The 22,846-nt window shown below is 46.5% G+C and overlaps 1 protein-coding gene across 1 annotated transcript; it reads left to right on the forward strand.

Annotated features, from left to right (window-relative positions):
- The first annotated feature begins 1,344 nt into the window (after positions 1-1,344).
- Positions 1,345-22,581, forward strand: Fam83d (family with sequence similarity 83 member D). The gene is made up of 4 exons (XM_040732944.1): positions 1,345-1,863; positions 13,775-13,942; positions 18,813-18,937; positions 21,062-22,581. Exons 1-4 carry the CDS (start codon positions 1,390-1,392, stop codon positions 22,050-22,052), a joined length of 1,758 nt encoding a protein of 585 aa, XP_040588878.1. The 5' UTR covers positions 1,345-1,389; the 3' UTR covers positions 22,053-22,581.
- The last annotated feature ends 265 nt before the right edge of the window (positions 22,582-22,846 follow it).

Consider the following 22,846-nt stretch of genomic DNA (forward strand, 5'->3'; position numbering starts at 1 on the left):
TCTTTTTTATTATTTTTAGTTAGCATATAAAATAATGGCTTTATTTTGACAGTTTCATACATACGTAGTATTGTAGTGTGACTGCATTGGCAGCAAGGTTAAAGACACACTTCAGATCATGAATGTGAAGTATTATCAGCCAACAAGCACAGTCCCACCATCTGCCCTCCTCTATCTCTCTGTGGTTGTCGGGGTGCAAGTGGAAAGTGGGGTTTAAATGGGATTGAGGTGTCACTGGGCAGAAAACTATGATGTGAGAGGGGGCAAGAAAAAGGAAGCCCATCAGTGAAGGAATGGGGTCCACAGTGAATTATACAGATAGATGTGTGCACACGTATGTATGCAATATGTGTATAGATGTACATGTGTATGCTCACAAGGTCTTATGTAGCATAGGACGAGCTTGAATTTGGCCTCAACACAAGGTGGCTTTGAACTCCAGGTCCTCCTGCCGCAGCCTCCCATGTTCTAGGAGTGAGCCACCACGCCTGGCTTTGCACCATTGAAAAAAATTACTTATCTTTCTTTTTTCCCCTCAATATATGTTTTTATTTAAATTAGAAGCATGAATGCTTTACATGTCAATCCCAGCTCCCTCTCCCACCCCTCCTCCCTTGTCCCTCCACCAGCCCCTCCAGCCCCCCACCTAATCCCCACGTCTTTCCCCAGGGAGGGTGAGGCCCTCCTTGGGGGATCTCCAGAGTCTGTCATTTCATCCAGGGCAGGACCTAGGCCCTTCCCATGTGTCCAGGCTGAGAGAGCATCAAAATTACCTATCTTTATTTATTTAATAAGTATGTTTGTGCACCACGTGTGCGTACCTATCTATGGATAATAGAAAGGGCATCAGATTCGCTGGAACCATTAAAAGCAGTTATGAGCCACCAAGAAAGACGAGAGCCAAACCCAGATCCTCTGGAAGTGCTCTTAACTGCTGAACCAGTCTCCATTTTTTTTAAAACAATGACTAAATGAATGATTAGATGTAGGGAGGAACGGCAATATAGCTGACCACACTGAAGCCTGTGTAGGAGCAAGTCCCAGCCTCCAGTCCCCGGTGTCGGAGCACACGCTGTGGGGCAGTCGGTAGGGGGCGCGCTGGGACAGTGCGGGGCTCTGAGTCCTGCTGGAACCACTAGGGCGGGGTAAACTCAGATTTAAATTTCTGTCAGCCATCCAGCAGTGAGAGCTGGGAGTGGGCAGGTCAGTCTTCGGAGAACAACCAATGGCAATTAGGGGGCGGGAACTCTGGGTTGCCTGGAAGGTAAACAGCCAATGGGAGATCCGGGGCGGGGCGGCGAGCCAATAGCGCGGGCTGGTTTGATTCAAAGGTGCCTATAAAAATCTCGGCGACCATCGGACTTCAGTGGACCCTTTCTGAGCGCCGCCATGGCTGCTCATTGTGAGCTGTTGGACGAGCTTCCTGCGGCCTGCCTGTCGCCGTGCGGGCCGCCCAACCCCGCCGAGCTGTTTAGCGAGGCGCGGCGCCTGGCTCTCGAGCAGCTGCTGGCCGGCGGTCCCGACGCCTGGGCCTCCTTCCTACGGCGCGAACGGCTGGGCCGCTTCCTCAACGCCGATGAGGTGCGCGCGGTTCTGGGCTCCGCTGAGCGGCCCGTCGAGGACGGTACGGCCGTGGCCGAGGACTCGTTCGGCTCCTCTCACGACTGCTCGTCGGGCACCTACTTTCCCGAGCAGTCGGATCTGGAGCCGCCGGCCTTGGAGCTCGGCTGGCCCGCCTTCTACCGGGGCGCTTACCGTGGTGCCACGCGCGTCGAGGCGCATTTCCAGCCCCGCGGCACTGGCGCGGGCGGCCCGTACGGCTGCAAGGATGCGCTGCGCCAGCAGCTGCGCTCCGCCCGAGAGGTGAGCGTCCCCTCCCCGGAGTCCCGCAACTCGCCTACTTTGCAGCTCAACACCGGGCCCCCAGCCACCCTTGCCGGGAGTAGGGGAGAAACTTTGGCCTTTACAAGTTGGAGTCGTGTTTTAGATCTAAGTCTTAATATTCGTACCCCTGGAACAGGGTCCAGTTCCGACTGTTAGTTCAGACCAAAATGGACTGCAGAATTCCCTTGGCGTTAGCTGACTCTGGATTCCACTTTCAGGAGCTTAAGACATGCCTTTACCTAAAAGATCGTACCCAGAGAATATTGGGAATCTGTTACTGTCTTTTACTCCCACGCGTCTTAATGTTGTAAACGGATAAATTCGAGCCCAGGCTGTTGGCTCCTGACCCTTCTGTGAGTGAGTCTGGTGGGAGATACACGCTGTTCCAGGTTGCTTTAACCCAAAATGCAAACGCTTCTTTCTGCATTAGATAAGCCTCTGTTTACAATGGGCTTTTATCTTAGCTAGTGTCGGACTGCCTGAGTGGCCCGATGTGGTAGGTAGGGGTAAAACGTCTGGCCTGCCATACTGAAACCACAGCAGTGGGATCAGGGAGGAACAAGGTGGCACTTGGGAGGGTGTGGGTACAAGTTTGCATGCTGGTGAACTCTGCTCAATCACAGCCTTTATGGCTGTACCAGGAACATGGCAGGCAAAGCCCCAGACCATGTCAAGACTTGGTAGGCCTGGTACCGCTATATGCCAGGGTGAAGATCAGGTTGAAATCGCCAAGTCTAGGAGCAAGCCTGTGCTCTGTTGTTTTTTTCTCTTTTCAAGACAAGGTCTCTAGACCAGGCTTAACTGTCCTCAATTCCAGGCAATCCTCCTGCCTCGCCTTTCCTAGCGCTGAAGCCAATGTTCTGCTGTTTTTGTTTCTTTTTTGTTTTTGTTTTTTCCAGTCTGGCAGGGCTGCAGTGATAGAGGGTAGGTGACCTACTGATGTTGTTTGGGTGTTGTGCCAGCGGCTAGATTATTAGTGTCAGGCTTGTGGAGCTGGGGGGGGGGCGAGGATCCGTTTGAGCATGAAAATGTTTTACTTATGAAGCTTTTGGAAAAGGCAAATTTGTGCACTATGTGTGCATGCCCAAAGCTTTCTCCTCTGGGAGGAGAACTTGAGCACTTGGGGCACCTGGGACAGGACAGAACAGGTCTCCAGGAAGGGCACAGAAATGGGTTGCTCTAACCTTAGGCTCAGCTTGGGTGAAGGGGCACTGGAGTTGGAGGTCAGAAGAGACACTTGCCTTAAAAGGTATCTGGCTGTCTCTGAGACATCCCTATCTTTGGGGCAATCTGGAAAACGTCCCTGGGTAGGGCCTTCTGCTTTCTTCTGTACCTGGTTCCTTTACACCCTCTCGGAAATTCTGTATTTGGAAGTGGGGCGGGGCTACTGAGAAAGGTGGTATGTTACTTTAAATCCAATGAGCAGTTTTAGCGTATCTGCCAAATTGCATGCTTTCACAGAACCTCCGGATTGTCACACTGCCAGGGCTGAGGCCACAGGGGAAGAGATGTGATCTGTAACTTGTTCTTAGTTTATGGGGGGTGGGGAGATTGCTACAGGTAATGAGTAAGGGGTTGGCACCAGAAGTAAGGGTGGAACTAGCCAATGGAGAGGATAGGGACTAGACCAAAAGTGGAAAATGATGATCAGATTGGTGTCCCTTGCAGTCAGTCTGACACATAGGAATGTAGGTTTAAGAGGGCGGGGATTGCAAGGAGGCCTGAGACATCTTTGTAAGAGAAGAGTCTGCATTAAGGCAGGGTGGGAAGGAAGAGTTTTAGGCAGAGTTGTTTGTATTTGAGATAGGTTGAACTTGAATGGAAAGGCAAGAGAGGGAGGTATATGAACAGTGAGGAAGACTGGAGGCTGGAGGTGTAGCCCAGGCCTGCTTGAGGTACTGCTGGGTTCAAGCACACACAGAGGGGCAAGGGGAAAAAAACACAAGCGGAGGAGGCTGATACCTCTGCCTCCCAGCCCTCAGAGATCAGCCTGCCTCTGCCTTTGAGTGTGGGATTGAAAGCATGTGCCACCAAGCTTGCTGGGGCTGAGACTTATTAGTTTGGGCAGGCTGTGATGCTACTACGCTGGAATACAGGAAGAAAAATGAGGTGGAGACCGAGCAGTGTAGATATGAGTTAGATTTAATTTGAGGCAGGATGAATTTGAAGTTTGGAGACAATGTCTTTAAAAAAAATCAGTTGGCCAGGTGGTGGTAGGCACACCTTTAATCTCAGCACTCAGGAGGCAGATGCAGGCAGGTCTCTGAGTTTGAGGCCAGCCTGGTCTACAAAGAGAGTTTTAAGACAGGGAAACACTGCCCCCCCCCAAAAAAATCAACCAATAAAATTGTTTTCTCCCCTGGCTGTAGTGGTATACCCCTTTAATCCCAGCAGGCAGAGGCAGGCAGACCTCTGAGTTTGGAAGCCAACCAAAGCTACATATCGAGGCCTTAAACAAATAAACAAACAAAAAAATTGCTTCCTCTTTGTCAGACAGTATTTCTAGTAACTTGAAATAGTTGTGATTATTCTGTCCATTTTATAGGAGATGGAGAGACTAGGTCACCTGTAGGGAGTGATGGAGCCAGGACTCTGTCTGAGGTAAACTCTAACCCCTACTAACTCCTGTGCCCTGTCGGGGAAGGAGTCCTGTCCCCAGGTGGAAGAAGACTGTGGGTACTGAGGGGGATTAGAGGGCTACTTTGCTAGCAGTCCAAAAAATTCTGCTATCTGTAAAGATGTGCAAGGGTACCTGGGAGTGACTGTCACTTTGGCCATGTCCTTTGACAGGGAGGGCTGTGATGGGGCATGTCAGATGTTTTTGGCTGCTTGATCTGTATGCCATGTGATGATGGCAAACATTTGCAGCTCCTTGCAGTCCTCCCAGGGGCCAGAGGAGGCTACACTTAAGGACAGAGCAGGTCAGGTAGCTTGTCAGAGACCACTGAGAGGTAGAACTGGGTTCAGGCCCAAGTCTGCCAGGCTCCAGGGCCCACACTGTGCTCACTTGGTTGTTTTTTCTTTCTTGGGACAGGGTCTATGTAGGAAGAGGCTAGCATTAAACTCACCATCCTCCTCCCTCAGTTTCTTGAGGGCTTGGATCTGCCTCCATGCCACACACAGGACCCACATTCAATCTCTACTCTTCACAGCCTCCCTGATTCTCAGCAGGTTGAAGTTTTAAACAGTTTTCTGAAGGTTTTACTTTGAGTTCCCATGTTGTATATCTTACAAACAGGAAAATAATGACATTAGCCAAAGCTGCCTGTTTTAGAAGATGGGTGGTTTAGAAGACAGACGAGGAGATGCTTCAGCAGGTAGAGGTGCTAATCTCCAGGCTAGACAGCCTGACATCCACTTGTGAGCAGTGGAACTATAAACAGTGACAAAGAAACGAATAAATGTTTTAATTCTAAAAAGCAGACTAGGGCGGCCTCTTTTAAGGGGAGGAAGAACCAAAGTAGCAGAGACTGAATAGGGAAAGTGACTCATGACCTCAACACAATAGAGGTCCCTGGTGTTTAGATCTTATAAATTACTTTGCATTTTGCTTGTCTTGGGCAGGAAAGACCCCAGCAAGTATTTCTAGAATCTGAAACAAATATAGAAATCTGGCTGGTGAATGAAGGAAGGCGTTTGAATTCCAGTGGAGGGTCCAATATAGTGAGCTGAGAGGTGGGGACCAGGCTGCACCTGACTGGGTCAGGTCTCTTATAGTGATTTATTATTTATGATTTATTAAAGCTTGCCTGAGGATTCAGAAAGCAAAGTCAGCCACAAGCCATAGAAGCCAGACACACCTTTAATTCCTTCAGCCAGAAGGTAGGAGGTGGTGGTACACACCTTTAATCCTAGGACTCAGGATTAAGAGATAGACAGATCTCTGTGAGTCTAAGGCCACCCAGATCTACACAAGGTTGAATCAGTCTAAAAGAGAATTATAGCTCACACCTTTAATTCTAGCACTAGAGGGGTATGAAAGACAGGAGCAAGCATTCAGTAAGAGGCATTAATTCTCCAGCCATGCTAAGGAGAGGTTACAGTCTGAGGGTTGGTAAGGACTTTTGAAGACAGGATAAGCCCATTCAGTCTGAGATTGAGGTAAGAAGCTAGTGGCCAGCTGCTTTGCTTTTCTGATATTCAGCTTAAAGTTTGAACCCCAATGTCAGTCACTGGGTCTTTTATTCGTGTTACAGTCTCTTTGCTTGCTCTCTGTAGCATTATTTGCCCTCAGTGAGGAGATCTGAGCACCAGCCTTCATTCTCTGTGGTGGGTCTAGAAGAAGACTAGATACTAGCTTCTGGGATAGCTCTCTGACCACATAGAAACACCCTGGGTATCTAACACATAGTAGGTGCTCAGTAATTTTTATCTTTTTCAGCCTCGTGCTGAAAAAGGTAGGAAGGTAAACTAAGTGGTTTTGGTGATTCTTTCTGCCAGCTAGTGCTTGGCAGAGCTGTGTTCTGGAAGTGTCCCTAGTCGGGTCTTCTGATGTGCTTGCCCAGCTATCCCCGGGTGCTGTTTGCTCTTCCCGCCTCCTGCCTTCTCTCCCCCACTCCCTCTTCTTGAGATGGTTTTGATTTGTAGCCCAATCTGGTCTTGAACTCTAGATCCTCCTACCTCAGCCTCCAATGTAATAATACTCTGGTGTCCAGATAGTCCTGACTTCTGGATGGGAGTTCATAGGCCAAGCTCATCCTCCCAGATTTCACACTCATACTTGTTCTTGCCAGCTGTCATTCCCTATATGCTTTTGTTCCAAAGAGGCCACTTTTTTGGTGACAACACCCTTGGGCATCCTTTTGATGACCAGAGTGTTAGTGGTGGCACTCTTTGCATCGTGGAAGAGTCCAGCCAGGAGGAATAGTAGCTGAGGAATCTGCTGGAGGCCCCCGGCACGTATGAGGATGTCCTGAAGGACTGAACTCTCCTGAGCTTGCTCAACCCTCTCCTGTGTTATGATAGAACCTGTGCTGTGGGATTAGTTCCTGTTCCAGATGCCCAGATCAACCTGACAGGCTTTCTCAATCTTGCCACTGTTGGCATTTGGAGTGGATGGTTCTTAATCCAGGGGCACTATCCTGTTCACTGTAAGGCACCGAGCATCTCTGTCCCTACCCACTAGTAGCATCTCTGTCCTCCAAGCAGTCATGGAGGACTTGTCTGCAGAAGGGACAGCAGGGAGTTACTGCTTAGTAGTCAAAATTTCCACCCTGCTGGCAAAAAAAAAAAAAAAAAAAAAAAAAAATTGGAAACAGTAGCAATGGAATTACAACATTGTGAATGTATTGAGTGGCACCATTAAATAGTAATCCCATAATCCCCCACTATTCTTTCTATCTGCCATTTCATTTGTTTATTCTTACTAATTTTGGGAGGGGTATTTGAGATAGGGTCTCATTATGTAGCCATGACTGGCCTAGATGTCATGTAGACCAGGCTTGAATTCACAGAAATCCACTTGTCTCTGCCTCCTGAGTGCCACCATGCCTGGGTTTTTTTATTCTTTTTGCTAAGCATTCATCAGTCAGTAAGGAAGCTGCAGGGCTATTCACTGAGCCATATATATATATATATATATATATATATATTTCTCTCAGAAAATGCAAAGACCGTACAAATAGAATGTAGTGGGTATGCTGGCTTTAAACAGCTTTGATGTGCTGGGTATAGTCGTACATGTCTGTTATCCTAGCTCTTGAGGGCTAGAGACAGGAGGATCCAGAATTGCAGGTGAGTCTGAGTATACAGTAGGACCTTGTCTTGAAAAAAAACAAGCAAAGGAAGTCCTGATGTAAATTATATCAGCCTCCAGAGGGACAGTTTCTATTGTATTCTCCATTGACCTAATTGTTTCACTTTTGTGTTCCATAGAAGCACTGGCTAAAACAAGAGTGTAGGTATACTGATTGTTGTAGCGCTGGTCATACCAAAGGCCCAGCATATCACAGTAGAGAGAGTACTGGGAAAGATATTAGTGTTTGTCACTATGGAGGACCCTGTGGGTCTCAAGACAAATGAGGGCAAGCTCTATACTCTAATTCAAAGTGCCCAGAGCTGCATTTACCAATTGAGTGTCATTACACATGGTCATTTAACTTTGTATACATTGAAGCTAAATTAAAAACTTAGTTCCTTTGTCATCTCAGGTTCTCGTGGACAACACTGTCCAGAGCAGCATGTGTCATTGTACAGCCTTTTATCTATGGATGGATGTGAACACACAATGCTATATATTCTTACATATACTTGCTTATATGAAAAATGGAAGAATAACCCAAAAACAAATCAGTGGAATTATTACCTTAATGGAGACAGAAGGAAAGGAAAACTAGGAGGGAGCATACCTTGTTTTATAGATTTCATTTTGGAACAGGAAAATGCTTTACATAGTTAAAAACTTAAAACTCAGAAACAATCCCCCCCTACCTCTTCACTTCACCACCCCCCAAGAAAAAAGAAAGAAAAAGAAGGCTGCATAATTTTTCCACTGTTTCTCGTGCCTGAACAATAGTAAGGAAGTACAGCCAATGGGAGTTGAGTGAAAAATGGTTCCTGCTATACTGACTGCCAAGATAGGAGCTGTGTCCTGACTACCATTCTCTGCAAACTTGAACCCACCACATGGCGGTAATCTGACACCAGCCTATAAATCCTGGGGAAACAGTGCATACTAATCAGTTTAACTTTTGCTATGGAAATTGCATTCTCTTGCTTTTTAAACTCAGAAGATTATATCAAAGCAGTTGTTTCAAAGAAGTGTGTATATTTTTTTTTCTTTTTTTTTTTTCTTGAAACGGAGTCTCTCTGTTTAGCCTGGCTGTCCTGGAGCTCCTGTAGACCAGGCTGACCTTTAATGCACAGAGACCTGCCTGCCTCTGCCTCCCGAGTGCTGGGATTAAATGTGTTCTCCACCACTGCTATACTTCAAAAGAAATTTTTTAAAATCTCAATGAGCAGTTTCAGTCCCATTAAAACATGTAAGAAGTGGCAGCTCCTGCCTGTAGTTAGCTGAAGCAGAAGTAAATTATATTTGTGACTAGCCTGCGCTAATACCAAGACCTATATCAAAACAAAACATAAAACATGCTGGGGAAAACAATATATTTGATGTTTTTAGCAAGGACGTCTGTAGGTGATCATTGGTGTTGTGCTCAGCATAAGGATTCAGTGGCCAGGCTTCCACGCTGACACATTTCTGAATGTATACAAGGCTCTGGCTGAATTCCAAGCATTCTGTATACCTGATCTGCCTTTATGACTCTGGGTGGGAAGGGAGGGAAATTGAGGCATGCAGGAAGGGGGTGATTGACATGTGCTTCCTGCTAGAATGAGAACAGGAATGACTGGCCATGCTTGGTCCCTTCTGGCTGGGCATGTGCCTGGTCAGAGCCCTGAGTGGCCTGTATCAAGGGTGCGTGACAGTAGAGCAGGCCTTGTTTCAAGGACCCTGAACCTCAGATAAAATGTCTTGTTCCAGACATAGTGGCAGAATCAGGACTAAGGCTCTGAGTAAGCTGCCACTGAGGTTTTCTGTGTGCCAGGGACTATAGTGGGTTCTCCTGTTGGCTGAATCACCAAAAGGTATGAGATTTTAGGCAAAGGTATTCACATATTCTAGAAGCCAGTACAATTATAGCATGTACAACATGCCTGGTTCTGCAGAGTGGAGGAGCCTGGACCCAAGTCCAGGATGGTCCTGCACCACATTTACACGACAGCTAAGCTTCACATGGCCCCCAGTCAGTCTAGCTCTGGCCTCGTCAGCAGAACTGCATGCTGGGGAGCTGTGAACTTCCTTGACAATCATCATGTTGTTGTTATGTTGTCTTTGGAGGCACACAGACCCAGCTGACATTGCAGCCCTTGCACTGAACCCATTGTCCCTTGAACCCGTTATCTAGCCTTTCCAAGTTTATAAGCTGGGGATGATGGTTAATAGGGCTTTGAAGCCTCTATATATCTTTTTGAGGTTTTAGGCTAAGTGGCAGAGGCAGAAATCCCAGTTCTGCCTAATGAGTAGTGTTAGTAGGCTCTACACTTTGTGAAGACAGGAACCTGTGATCTCTCTATTCTTCTGACATGTGGGTGTTGGTCTGTTGGTGAAAATGAGCAGGGGGCTCTTCTAAGGAATTGACTTACAGGCTGAAGACAGGGGACTGGACACATGGGTGACCCCTCCAGATGTGACTTGAAGACACACAGTAGTGTGGTATCAACACTCCTCTTCCCCAGCTTCTGGCCAGCTGGGTGCTTCCTTCATGGTTATCTGGCAGATAAGTGTGACCCTGTAATAGGCTCTGGGAAATCACCACACTTCTAACCCTGAGAGAAGGGGCTGGCTCCATGCAACGCAGGCTTAGAGAAGATGGTACTTAGGCTGCATGTGGGCACTATGTAGGGGTAGGCTAGGTGCCCCCATAAAGCAAGAGTGGGGTCAGGATGTGTCCACCTGGAAAGCAGGACTGAACTGGTAAAACGGAAACTAGGTCAACCAGGTCTGTAAGGGACTGTCTCTTCTGAGAGGTGAGACGATGCAGGCCTGCTCTAACTGTGAGTGTCTGAAGGCGGGGCTAGGGTGGTAAGCATAAGGGTCTGGGGAGGGCAGGCTTCGAAGAAGGAAGAGCCTTCCTGCTGAAGGTTGCCACAGGAGTACTGGTCTCTTCGGAGGTGATGTGCTGGAGGCTAGAGTCAGGAAAGAAAAACATCCCTTTGCCCTCAGATACCCTGAGTGAGACAGGCCTTCATATTGAGCCTGTGGGAAAGGTTAAGACTTTAAAACCAAAGATGAACCAAACTGCAAATTATCACTCATCAGCTAACAAAGGTGTTGCTTGTACACCTGTTTTATTAATTGGGCAATCAGAACAGTTTGGCAGGCCTTTGTGCTCTGGGCCCTGCTCCCATTCTGCCTCTGGTGGCTGAGTTCCTAATGCCTGTTTCAGTAGCCTCTAGGGTGTGTTCATAACCATCACTCTGCATCATCTGGGTTCTCTTTTGACTAGTTTCTCACCATGGGGATCAGTCCATCACCTAGCTGTATATAGATCACAGGGGCTCCACTGACCATCAGAGAGGCCAGCAGGCATTCATAGTTTTCTGCAGGAGCTCTATTCCAATTCTTGTGCCCGGAATTCAAGCACACTCTGAAAGTTTTGCTGCTATCTTTGAGTCAGGCTTGAAGTTCTCTCAGCTTGTATGTATTTCTGTGACCCTGTTACCTTTTCTGGGCTCTCCCATGGCTCCTTTCTCTCCCCTGTAGCCTCATAGCTTCTGGCAGGGACTTTTCTTCTTTCAGTCCCTAGTCCTCCAAATAGCTGCAGAAATTTGTTAGCTCCAAAGATCCCCATCCCCAACTGGGTTGCAGACACAAAGGTTCCTGGTCCTGAGTTACAGGAAGTAGGTTCAAGGTCTCCTCTGCAGCAGCATCTCTCCCGGCATCTAGATCCATCGCTCTATATACTCTTCCTGTGCGGACAATGCGGAGTAAGGACTGGCATGGATTCCATAGCCTTCTACCACCTTATACATCCCTCTTTGCTGGTCACATCCCATGGCTCCCTTTCCTGCATACTGGACGTTCCAGCCACACTGGTATGCACCCTGTCCTTTCCTAGCCTCTTTTGTCATCACGTAGCTTCCTGTCAGATGGCCCTTCACTTCTCTAATAGCCTCTTGTCCCAGGTGGGCCTTGAATTCAGTGTGTTACCCAAGCTGACCTTGAACTTGGCATCTTCCTGCCTCAACTTCCCAAGGAGCTGAGATTACAGATCTGTGCAGCCAGGCCAGGCTCTGTATCTTTCTTGTCTGTGGTTCAGCTCAGATGTTACTTCTCCCAGGAAGCCTCCCTCCTCTCCCTGTGTGTCTATAGGTGCCTGCCCTCACAAGGGAACTGACACGCTGCTCCCTACAGAATGTGAATCCATCGTTTTGCTTTCCTCACCTCATGTTCTGTCAGCCAGGTAGACTCAGAACTGAGCTACCAAGGGGCCATGCTGAGCTCTGTGTTGGCTTTTGCCTTAAACCTTGTTACAGGTCCCAAGTGGACAGAGTGGACACACTCTAAAACAGGTGAAAGCCATCAGAGCCAATAAGCTTCTGAAGATGCCACCAATTCTAAAATGCTTCTTATTTTGTTTCACTCGCTGTTCAGGAGGTTTTATGAAGATCAGACAGGGAATGGGATGGGGGCAGCCAGAGAGACAATGGATCACCCCAGGTGGCACTTGCTTCTGGGAGCTGGCATTTCAAGGCCACTCATCTGAGCAGATGGAACCCTGGAGTTAGAAGGTGGCAGCATTGACCCTTTGCCTCTTCATTTCTTTCTCTTAGGTTTTTTCTTAGGATAGACTTTCATTCTATCCAGGCTAACCTCAGCCTCCTGAGAGCTGGGATTATATGCTTGCGTATCCCCCCTCCTTTCCTGGCTTCTGTTTCTTTTTAACCCTACAAATGCTTAAGGAGTAAAGCCAGCCAGTCACTTACGTCCTGCGATGCATCCCATTTGAGGCCTCTGCTGCAGTACAAGGAAGGAATAGTGAACCTGAAGGGTTAATGTGATTTGGAGACAGGGATTTTTTTACTGTTGAAGCTGAGAGATGGAGAAGCCCTGACCACTCCCAATTGCAAAACAGCTCCCAAATGCTGGCTCCCTGACTCGATTTGTAGGGACTTGTTTAAGCCTGGGTGTTTTTACAGCCCTGCCTCTCTGCCAGGAATTTCTGCAGGCCCTTGAAGTCGGTGATGTGAGACTCTGTAGCTGGCTGTAGCAGCCTCTGTAGATGAGGGAGGGAGGCGAGGGGCCACCAGTATCACCCTTCCTTGTGAGGGGCTGTCCAGGTAGCTGCAGCCCATACTGATGACACGAGTGGTTGAGCAGACACCAAGGGCCTCTTGGACCCTGCGCTTGTGCAGTTTAGGTTTTACAGCAGGCTTGTTTTGTAGCCTAGGAAACAGACATTCCAAACAGTGATTCTGCCCATGGACACACGGGTGAGCATCGGCTCTTAGCCTTGGTCTGGGCTGGGTATGGAAAATCAATTCTTATCATGGCTGGGGACGAGAAAGAGCAGAACTGAACCAAAGGTCAGAATCTTCAGGAAATATTTCAGTTCTTATCCTGACTGATGGGGGTTTGTGGTATCGGGAACAGAAGATGGGGGTGGGGTCTCCGTGCGCCTCATCTGATCATTTCAAGCAGTGAATTGATAATGGATAGAGTCTTTCTAAAACAAGGTAAAAATACTCAGAGACCATGATCCAAAATCAGGCAACAGTCAAAAAACTGCAGACTTGAATGTTAATAGCCAAAAAGGGCTTCATAGAGAATCTGGGGTGGTTTTTTCTTTGCATTTGTTTGTTTGTGTGTGGGTACATGTGGTAGGTGTACATGTGGAAATCAGAGGACAGCTTGCAGGAGTTGGTTTTCTCCTTCTACTGTATAAGTTCTGGGAATTGAATACAGGTCATCTGGCTTGGTAGCAATGCCTTTGCTAGCTGAATCATCTTGCCAACTCCAAGATTTTATTTATCAGCTGTACAGACATAGAAAACTGAAGCCTGACTGAGAAAGCAGTGTGATTTAGATTCCAATGTGTTGGTCTAAGCACCTAGAGAGCTTGCTAGTCTAAAGTGAACCTGGAAGGTGGGGTTTAGTGATGGTGCAGAAGCTAAATGAGAAGTTTTCCAGTGTGGAATATGTTGGATGTGGGACATTGGGGAGCGTCAGTTAGCTGGGCCACGCTAAGACGTGTATAGGATGTGGGTGCCTGGATGTCTTTGGGGTGGAAAAGAGCCAATGGTGAGGGGGAGATCCATAGTGCTGAAGAAGGGAGTGTCTATGAGGTTGGGATTTAGAGTTCCTTACTTTTCCTTCTGCCTCATCTCATAGGTGATTGCTGTGGTAATGGACGTTTTCTCAGACATCGACATCTTTCGAGACCTACAGGAGATCTGCAGAAAACGAGGGGTGGCTGTGTACATCCTTCTGGACCAAGCTCTGCTCTCCCACTTTTTGGACATGTGCATGGATCTGAAAGTTCATCCTGAGCAGGAAAAGGTTTGTGGGACACCATTTCCAGTTCCCCCTCTGTCAGCAATGTGCCAGAGTACCTAAGATGTACAGTGTGGTGGTGGTGGACTTCCCTCTGACAAGTGAGGAAGCTGAAATCTCACAGAAAATGAGCATAACCCGTGACCTTGCAGTTCCATTCCTAGGTAACTACCCAAGAGGAATGAAAGACGTGTCCACACAACGATGTGTCTGTTTATAGATGCTGGAAGTTTCATCAGCTAATAAGTGGATAAACAGTACACTGCCTCTTCAGAACAATAGATTATTATTCACCCTTCAAAAGGATGAAGTCCTGACACATGCTACCACATGGGTGAACCTGAAAACATAATAAGTGTAGGAAGCCATACAGAAATGATCGTAAGCAATGTGATCCCATGTATATGAAAGACCAGAACAGGGTCTGTCTTAGAGACGGAAGGTAGATTAGCATCAGATTCAGGAACATGTGACAAAGGGATGGATGAGTTTGTAGCTAAAGGGGTATAGGCTTTTTGCTTGTTTTTGTTTTGTTTTGGGTAATAAGAAAGTTCTACAACTGTGGAAATGGTTCTGTGTATACACACTAAGCAGGCGAATTTTGTGGTGTATGAATTATGTCTCCATTAAGCCAATGAACAGGAAAGACAAAATGGCTGTCAGATTTCCCAGCAGTGAATATAGACTAGCCTGTAGCCAAGCCAGTGCTTGGAGGCTGCTGCCACTGCTACCATGGCTCCAGGTGGTTCCACTGTTAGCCACAGTGGCCCCTTTTGAGCTCTTGCTCTGTCCCTGGCATTGCCCACTGCTCTGGCTGATGTGACCGCTGCCTCTCCTGTCACGTTAGTGGCCCTGATACTTTGGTTCAGGAAGTGGTGAAATCGAAGAGCCCAGGAGTCCACAGCTGTAACATGGCCCAGGCTTTGACTCGGTCTCCCTTCCTGTCACCCCCACTTGTGCAATTGCTGTCAGCTACTGCTGCTTACTTCTCAGGACAAAACCAGATTTAACGTCCCTTTCCCTGGGCATGACAGTAATTCAGTGTCTCGATATAAGGCCACAGCATTGGCTTAGTCTCTTTGGGAGTGAGGTAAGAGAGACATTTGTTACAGAATTCATGTTTTAAAGAATGGAGCAACTTGTGAAGGTTAGAACCTAATTCATCATCCCACTGCCAGGCACTTCTTGGCATGAGGAATGCAGCCTTCAGCAGAGAAGTCAGCCTCTGCCCCTCTAGGCCTCAGTGAGAGGCCCTGACGTAGTGCCTTGTAAACAGGCAGGTAGGTTTGCAAAATTTCACCTCTTTAGCGTTCCTTCCTAGTTCCTGCTGCTACTTTTCCTAATGAGCAAACAAAGGATTGGGCTAAATAAGTTCACTACTGGCTTGTCATTTGTGCCACATGAAATGGGACAGCCATGTGACCTAGCAGTCAACTTGAATATGAGTCCAGGAGGACTCAAGGAAAATGCCAGTTGGGCATGGTAAAGAGCACTGCCATCTAGCCAGGTATTTAGGCCACAGCTGCTCTTGTGGAAGTGTAGAAGGGGCCAGGGTATAATTTCAAGGCGCTCTTGGGTAATTAGGCCATGTCTCAGCAGGAGAGCAATGACAGAACTGTCCCAGCTGTGACAAAGCCATTCACTCTGCTGTAGACAAGGCAGAAACCCAGGAGTGATTGCTGAGTGTGTTGGTGTCTGCCTTCATGGTGGTCCAGAGCCTCTGCAGGAAGTTTAAAGCCAGTTTGTCTTAGGGTGGGTTATCTCCTTCCTAGGTATGCACCAGCTTCCCTCCTAGGCTTCTCTGTGTTGTGGGTCTATGCCCTTCAGAGGCACCCTCTGGGCTCTGATTGGTTCAGAATTTTGAGTCACCCTGTCTATAAGAATCTGACTGCATATTCAGGGACAAGTACTCAGAAGTGATGTTTCCACAGTCACAGGCTTCCATGACTTTCAGATGTGTTAAAGGGAAGACAGCCATCCCTAGCCCTACAGGTAGGCTGCTTTTACGCTCACTGTGTGTTGGCTTGTCTGGAAGTCATTGCCTACTCCATCCAGCGACTTCCATGTGCTCGTCTGAGAAATATACCAGGTTCTTTTTTTTTTTTTTTTTTTTTTTTTTTGGTTTTTCGAGACAGGGTTTCTCTGTGGCTTTGGAGGCTGTCCTGGAACTCACTTAGTAGTCCAGGCTGGCCTCGAACTCACAGAGATCCGCCTGCCTCTGCCTCCCGAGTGCTGGGATTAAAGGCGTGCGCCACCAACGCCCGGCTTATACCAGGTTCTTAATGAGAAATTTCACCTTGAAATTAAGATTTATGGAAGGTTATAGAGATGGGTACCTGAGTTTGGTTCCCAATATGTGTGTCTCATAAGCACATGTAATTTTAGCTTCAGGGTATCTGACACATGCATGTGCACATAGCCACACACAGATACTCATAATTTAAAGTCTTTTAAAAATCATTTTTAAAGATTTAAAAAGAAGTCGCAGCAGTAATATAATGAATTCCTGAATGTTCTGCGTCCAAATTCTTCAAATGTTAATATCTCACTGTCCTCAGTGCACATGACAAAATCACTTGGAGCCAGGTGGTGGTGGTGGTGGTGGTGGCAGTGGTGGCAGCAGCAGCGGTGGCAGCAGCGGCGGCAGCAGCGCCCCCTTTAATCCCAGACTTGGGGAGGCAGAGGCAGGTGGATTTCTGTGAGTTCAAGGCCAGTCTGGTCTACAGAGTGAGTTCCAGGATGGCCAGGACTACACAGAGAAACCCTCTCTTAACCCTACCCCAAAAACAATCAGTTTTGTCTATCACTGCCTAATCTCTGCACCTTCTAAATCTCAGCTTTGTTTTATAACTGCCCCTTCTCTAGCCCAGGATCCAATCCTGCAGGGCACCTTGCATTTCACTAATGAAGCCTCCCTGGTTCTTGACCTTCATCTGTGTGATTTGGTTTCTGACACTATTGGAGAACACTAGCCATTGTTCTGTAAACTTGTTTTATCTGATACTCCCTGTGGTGCAGTTCCTTTGCATTTTGATAAGAATACCAAAAATATGACCATTTTAATTTTAATGTATTATTTTGCTATAATGGCAGAATTGCAGAGCTGCAGAGAGCATAGAGTTCCATGTGTGTTTTGCCTGGCTTTGCAGCAGTTATGTTTGTTGTCATCTATGATGGTCCAGAGTTGGAGTCTGATGTCGGTGTACTTGTGCCCTTTTGTTGCCTTTGCACATGAAGATAAAACCTTTAGTCACAGCACTTGGAGGCAGGGACAGGCGGATCTGTAAATTTGAGGCCAGCCAGGGCTACATAGCGAGTCCTTGTCTCGGGAAGAAAAGAAGAAAGGAAGGAGAAGGAAAGAAAATTTTCTGTCACCACATATTTGCCCTCGTATTTCATGTCAGTAGCCATGTCACTCCTGTCTGCAATGTTCTCTTACATCCTATAGCATGTGTCCTTTTGAGATTGACTTTTACCACTCCGCTCTGTTGTTGAGGGCTATGTAAGATACATGTTTCAAAAGCTTGTTCCTCTTTAATGTGTTTGTTTTATTGCTGGGTGTCACAGGGTATGGTTATGTCATAGTCTATCTAGTTTCTAGGTTCTAGCTATTAGGAATAGAGTTGCTGTTCATGCTGAAACTCGGCAGGCATGGGTCTTGCTCCTCTGCTTCATGTGGTGTCTTGCTTAGGATTTCAGTCATCAGTTACTTTTTTCTCTAGTCTTTGAGGGCGTGGTGTGTGGGAAAGGCTCTCTGTTTTTATAGAATGAATAAGATTCAAATAATTTTAAATATGTACTTAAGATGTAAAATGTATTATTGTTGTGTGGTATGTGTGTGCATGCACACGAGGTCAGAGGACAACTTTATGCATCAGGTCTCCCCTTCTATCTTTATGTTGGTTCCAGGGATTGATCTTAGCCTGTCAGGGTTACATACCAAGCACTTTAAGATTTATAGTGATATAGCTTCTATTCTGCTCTACATCATCTTCATATTTTTCATGCCATTATGTGTGTATTTGTGTGTGTCATCTTTATGGGATTAATTGTGCACCCGTGAGTATATATAGTGTGCCTTTTTGGTTACTGTGTACCTGTAGGAGATATGAACTGTCCGATTAATCTGCATATGGTATGTTGGAGGCGTGCCCTCTGATTATAGCTTCAAACCCCTTCCAATGTGAAGTAAATGAAGTAAGCTGTTATTCCATATCAATGCAGTGAAGCAAACAAATAGTAGAGGTGCCAGCTTAGTTTTTCAGCCCTCGCCAAATGTTATTCATTACTAACCTATTTTCTTTGATTATTGTATCTCCTATTCTTTGTTTCAAAATCAGTTCTTGAATTTGGTTTCTTCCAAAAAACAAATGTTCTTTATAGTACATACACACATGAGCTAAAGGTCTCTAAATATAAACCAATTGTGGTGGCCCACGCCTTTAATCCCAGCACTCGGGAGGCAGAGGCAGGCAGATCTCTGTGAGTTCGAGACCAAGCCTGGTCTACCGAGCGATTTCCAGGACAGGCTCCAAAATGATACAGAGAAACCCTGTCTCGAAAAAACCAAAAAAAAAAAAAAAAAAAAAAAAAAAAAAGAAGGCTGGGGTAAGGGATTGCATGTCCAAGGCCACCCTGGATGATAAAAATAAGACAGACGTCTTCTCTATGTATGAAAAGATGGACTAGATGCAGAAGTAACATTACTTGGAATAGTGTCTGACTAGTGTATCATGTGTGCTGTCACTAAATGATGACCCTATGCTAAGCCACTGCAAACAGGTGTATTTGGGAATAGTTAAGCTCAGCCTACTAGATAGTGTCACTGAGTTGGTCATTGATTTTATTTTTTTTCCTCCTACTCCCTGCCCTACAGCTGATGACAGTGCGAACTATTACAGGAAACATCTACTATGCAAGATCAGGAACAAAGGTTGTTGGGAAGGTTCATGAAAAGTTCACACTGATTGACGGCATTCGGGTGGCCACAGGCTCTTACAGGTATGTTTTGAACAGGTGCCTCACCAGCTAGTCCGAGCCCTTTAGAGGAGTGAATGCTTGCTCCTGCCAGTAAGAGTCCTTTTGACAGAGTTCCTCCCCTCCCCCCCATGTGTGTGTGAGTTGGTTCATCAAAGCTATCTTTTGTTGGATGTAGATGGGATAAGAGTCACTTTCTTTTCACTGTGGTCCACAAAACTAAAGTAAAAGTTGAAACTAAACTTGAGAGTTCATAGTAAAAGTCCTGCGTTCAAGTCTTGGCCTAGGCCTTTGGGGAAAAACTGGAGGCTAATTGGTCTCACATCCTGGTTTTGCAGGGACTTTGTCCCCACCTCCCCTGTTTACTTAAAGGTAAGGACATCTGCAGATGTTATAGGCAGACTGAAGTTGCTCACTTATACTTAACTGTATAAGCCTTGTAATGAGTATTTTAGTCTAGAAAGCACTGGGCATATTCCAGGCCCATCTTGGAAGTCCCAATTTGCCAATCGCATCTTTGGGTGGAGAGCGAGAAGATGAATGAAGGGTTGCAGTAACAGCCGGTAACACTAATCTCTGGAGATTGTGCCATTCTTTTTTTTTTTTTTTTTTTTTTTTTTTTTTTTGGTTTTTTACGAGGCAGGGTTTCTCTGTATTGTTTTGGAGGCTGTCAGTCCAGCCCAGCCTCGAACTCACAGAGATCCGCCTGCCTCTGCCTCCCAAGTGCTGGGATTAAAGGCGTGCGCCACCAACGCCTGGCGAGATTGTGCCATTCTTAGTCACACTGTATCACGCTGTGTGGTTGGCTATCTCTCTTTTACATTGTCCAATGGTAAATGCAAGGCATAGAGCTTGGAAAAAGGGGAAAAAACCCTCAGTTTTGTAGAGTGTGTGTCCCTTAGCAGTTTTGTGCCAGCAGGCGAGTTGGTGAGATAAGTAGCTCTAGGTACCTCCTTTTCACACAGTAGCACCATTGTTTAGAGCATAGCATGTTCTTGAGACCTCCTTCTATGAGGACTCACAAATACCAAGGGGACTTATACTGTCTCCCAAGGTGGATTTATTTATACTGATGAAACTTGGTTCTGAGTGGTTTTTTTTTTTTTTTGGCTGTTTGAAAATCTGTATGTATAAAAGCTATCCTCTACAAATGTACTGTTGTCCTACCACCAATGACAGTGATACTCCTGTATGTTGGGACATGCTGCAACTCTGGGGTCAGGTAGCTCCTTTGTTTCTGTTACCCAGTTGTGTGTATTCCAAAGACTCTTGGGCTCCAAAGCAGTTTTCAGGCAATATGTATGTTAGTCATGGTTCTTAGTTGCAAGAAATAGTTGAAACTGAGTTTCAGGATCTCCCATTAATGCTGCTTGCTTGTGGCCCAAAGCTCAGTGTAAGGAGCCTAACTCAGAGGCAGCAGCTCACAGAGTGCTGGGGTGAGAAGGTGCAGCTGACTGTAGCTCTCCTGGGCCTTGGGGGTGTTTATTACAGCACCTTCCCCTAGTCTGCCTTGCTCCTTATTCTTAGTCTCTTCCTGCTTACTGACCCAACCTCCAGCAGCCGTTTCTCAAAGGGAGAGACTCCTGAAGCAGGGACACACATCTTTGAAAAACAACCTGGCCCTTGTGGGGTCACAGATGCACTTGGGATGAATCCCAGGGACCAGATACTGGCTGTCCTGAGCCATATGCCCACCACATTGAGACTAGAGAGAGTGTATGCATGACAGAGACAAAAGTATAGGTTCTGTTTCCATAGAAGAGGAAGGGATGCTGGACAGGCAAGAACACCGGGATAATCAGGTATAAAATATGCTGAGCACTGGCACATCTCCACTTGAGAAACTCAAAGAAGTGTCACTAGCTTCCCATTTTGGCATCTCCAGCCAGTTCTTTGACTTTTAAAACAAGGCTGCTGACCTAAATATTGGGTTACAGAGCAAGGATAACCCTTGGATAAAACAGTCTGAGGATTGTATTTGTGTGTGTGTCAGTTAAACCATTAGCTTCCTTTGTTTTTGACATGTGTATTTGTTATTTTATAGACAGCATGTTAACATCAATGTTGTCACTCTAACATGGCAACTACTTAGAATAGGTAAACTGAGATCCTTTGTCCTTACCAGTTTGTGTGTTTTTAATTCTTCAGTTTTACATGGACCGATGGCAAATTAAATAGCAGTAACTTGGTAATTCTGTCTGGCCAAGTGGTTGAACATTTTGATCTGGAGTTCCGGATCCTGTATGCCCAGTCAAAGCCCATCAGCTCCAAACTCCTGTCCAACTTCCAGATCAGTGGCAAGTTTGACCATCTGGCTGACCGCAAGCCTCAGTCAAAGGAGCCCACACTGGGCAATCTGCTGCGCATCCGGCTGGCCAGACTCTCAAGTACTCCCAAGAAGACCAACCTGGGCCCAGAAGTGCCGCCAGAAGACAGAGCCAAAACCAGGCGCCATGACTCTGAGGCTTCTACCATCAGCGATGAAGACTATTTTAATAGCCACAGGGACCAACTAGAGGATAGTAAGGTAGCTGATGCCTCTACCCAAACAGAGCCAGGAGAAGAGAAGGCTGCAGTAAGCCTGAGTGAGGTGGGAACACAAACCAGTTCCAGCGTGGCATGTGTTGGGATTCAAACCACAGTAGTCACAAGGGCAGCAAGCTCCCAGGCTACCGTGTGGTCTAAGTCCATTACCACACAGACTGAAGCTGATGAGAGCTTCCTTTTTCATGGTGCCCCGTCTAAAGAAGGGTCACCTGTATCCAAGATGTCAGTGTCGAGATCTTCTAGTCTCAGGTCATCCTCTTCTATGTCTTCCCAGGGCTCATTGGCAAGCTCTGTCAGTTCCCATGTTTCCCTAACAGGCCCTGACCTCCACACTCCAGGATACCCCAAGTATCTGGGTCTGGGCACCCCCCACCTGGATCTGTGCCTAAGGGACTCATTCAGAAATTTGAGTAAAGAGCGCCAGGTCCACTTCACTGGCATCAGGTCCCGGCTCAACCAGATGCTGACCGTGCTGTCAAGGAGAACACTCTTCTCAGAACACTACCTCAGCTACAGTCCTGGAAGCTTCACTAGAGCTTCTATGAACCTGGTTTCTGTCAGGGACATAGCACTTTATCCTCCCTATCAGTGACTGATGTGTCCACCCAACCCTCTCGCCACAAGCAGAGCCTCCTGCTCCATCAAGTACCACATGTCCCCAGCCTCCCTCTTACATCTGACACTGAGTCACCTTTGAGTTTGAGTCTAGACATTGCCTGATATTGTTATTTTTCTGTAGAGACCAGCTGTTGGTTTAAGCACTATGGGTACCTTTTTTCCTTTTGCACTATTTTAATATATCTTAACACTACATAGGTGTTTTAAGGTTGGTTTGAGAAATAAAATACTGGTTGTGTGTGTGTGTGTGTGTGTGTGTGTGTGTGTGTGTGTGTGTGTGTGTATGTGCTGTCTTAGTGCTTTGAATCAGCACTTTTAAAGATCAGAATCATATTTAAAAGTTAAACAGCATTGTTTTTTAACTGACTTTCTTATTGAATATCTGTGTTCTTAGCATTAAATAAGTATAGACAACTTCTTGTTTGCCTGGATTTCGTTTTTCTTTCTGGCAACCCTTTCTTTGTCTTTAAAGGTATATCATAAATAAATGCACCATATAGGTATTTGTGTGATTCTTTTCTGTTTTTTAAAGATTTATTTATTTATTTATTTTTGGTTTTATGAGACAGGGTTTCTCTGTATTGTTTTGGAGGCTGTTGGGTCCAGCCTCGCCTCGAACTCACAGAGATTCACATGCCTCTGCCTCCCGAGTGCTGGGATTAAAGGCGTGTGTCACCACCGCCCGGCTATTTATTTTTTTATATACATTGAAGTTTTGCCTTTATGTTTGTCTGTGTGAAGATGCCAGATTCCCTGGAATTGGAGTTA

The sequence above is a fragment of the Mesocricetus auratus genome, unplaced genomic scaffold (genome assembly GCF_017639785.1).
Source record: "Mesocricetus auratus isolate SY011 unplaced genomic scaffold, BCM_Maur_2.0 Super-Scaffold_100028, whole genome shotgun sequence".
Taxonomy (NCBI): Eukaryota; Metazoa; Chordata; class Mammalia; order Rodentia; family Cricetidae; genus Mesocricetus; species Mesocricetus auratus.

Bases quoted from the DNA above. Each gene is read 5' to 3' on its own strand.
- Fam83d (XM_040732944.1), top strand. From the start codon at position 1,390: ATGGCTGCTCATTGTGAGCTGTTGGACGAGCTTCCTGCGGCCTGCCTG. The intron at 13,943-18,812 runs GTTTGTGGGACA...CCTGCCCTACAG, and splicing joins TTCATCCTGAGCAGGAAAAG to CTGATGACAGTGCGAACTAT. The intron at 18,938-21,061 runs GTATGTTTTGAA...TTAATTCTTCAG, and splicing joins GTGGCCACAGGCTCTTACAG to TTTTACATGGACCGATGGCA.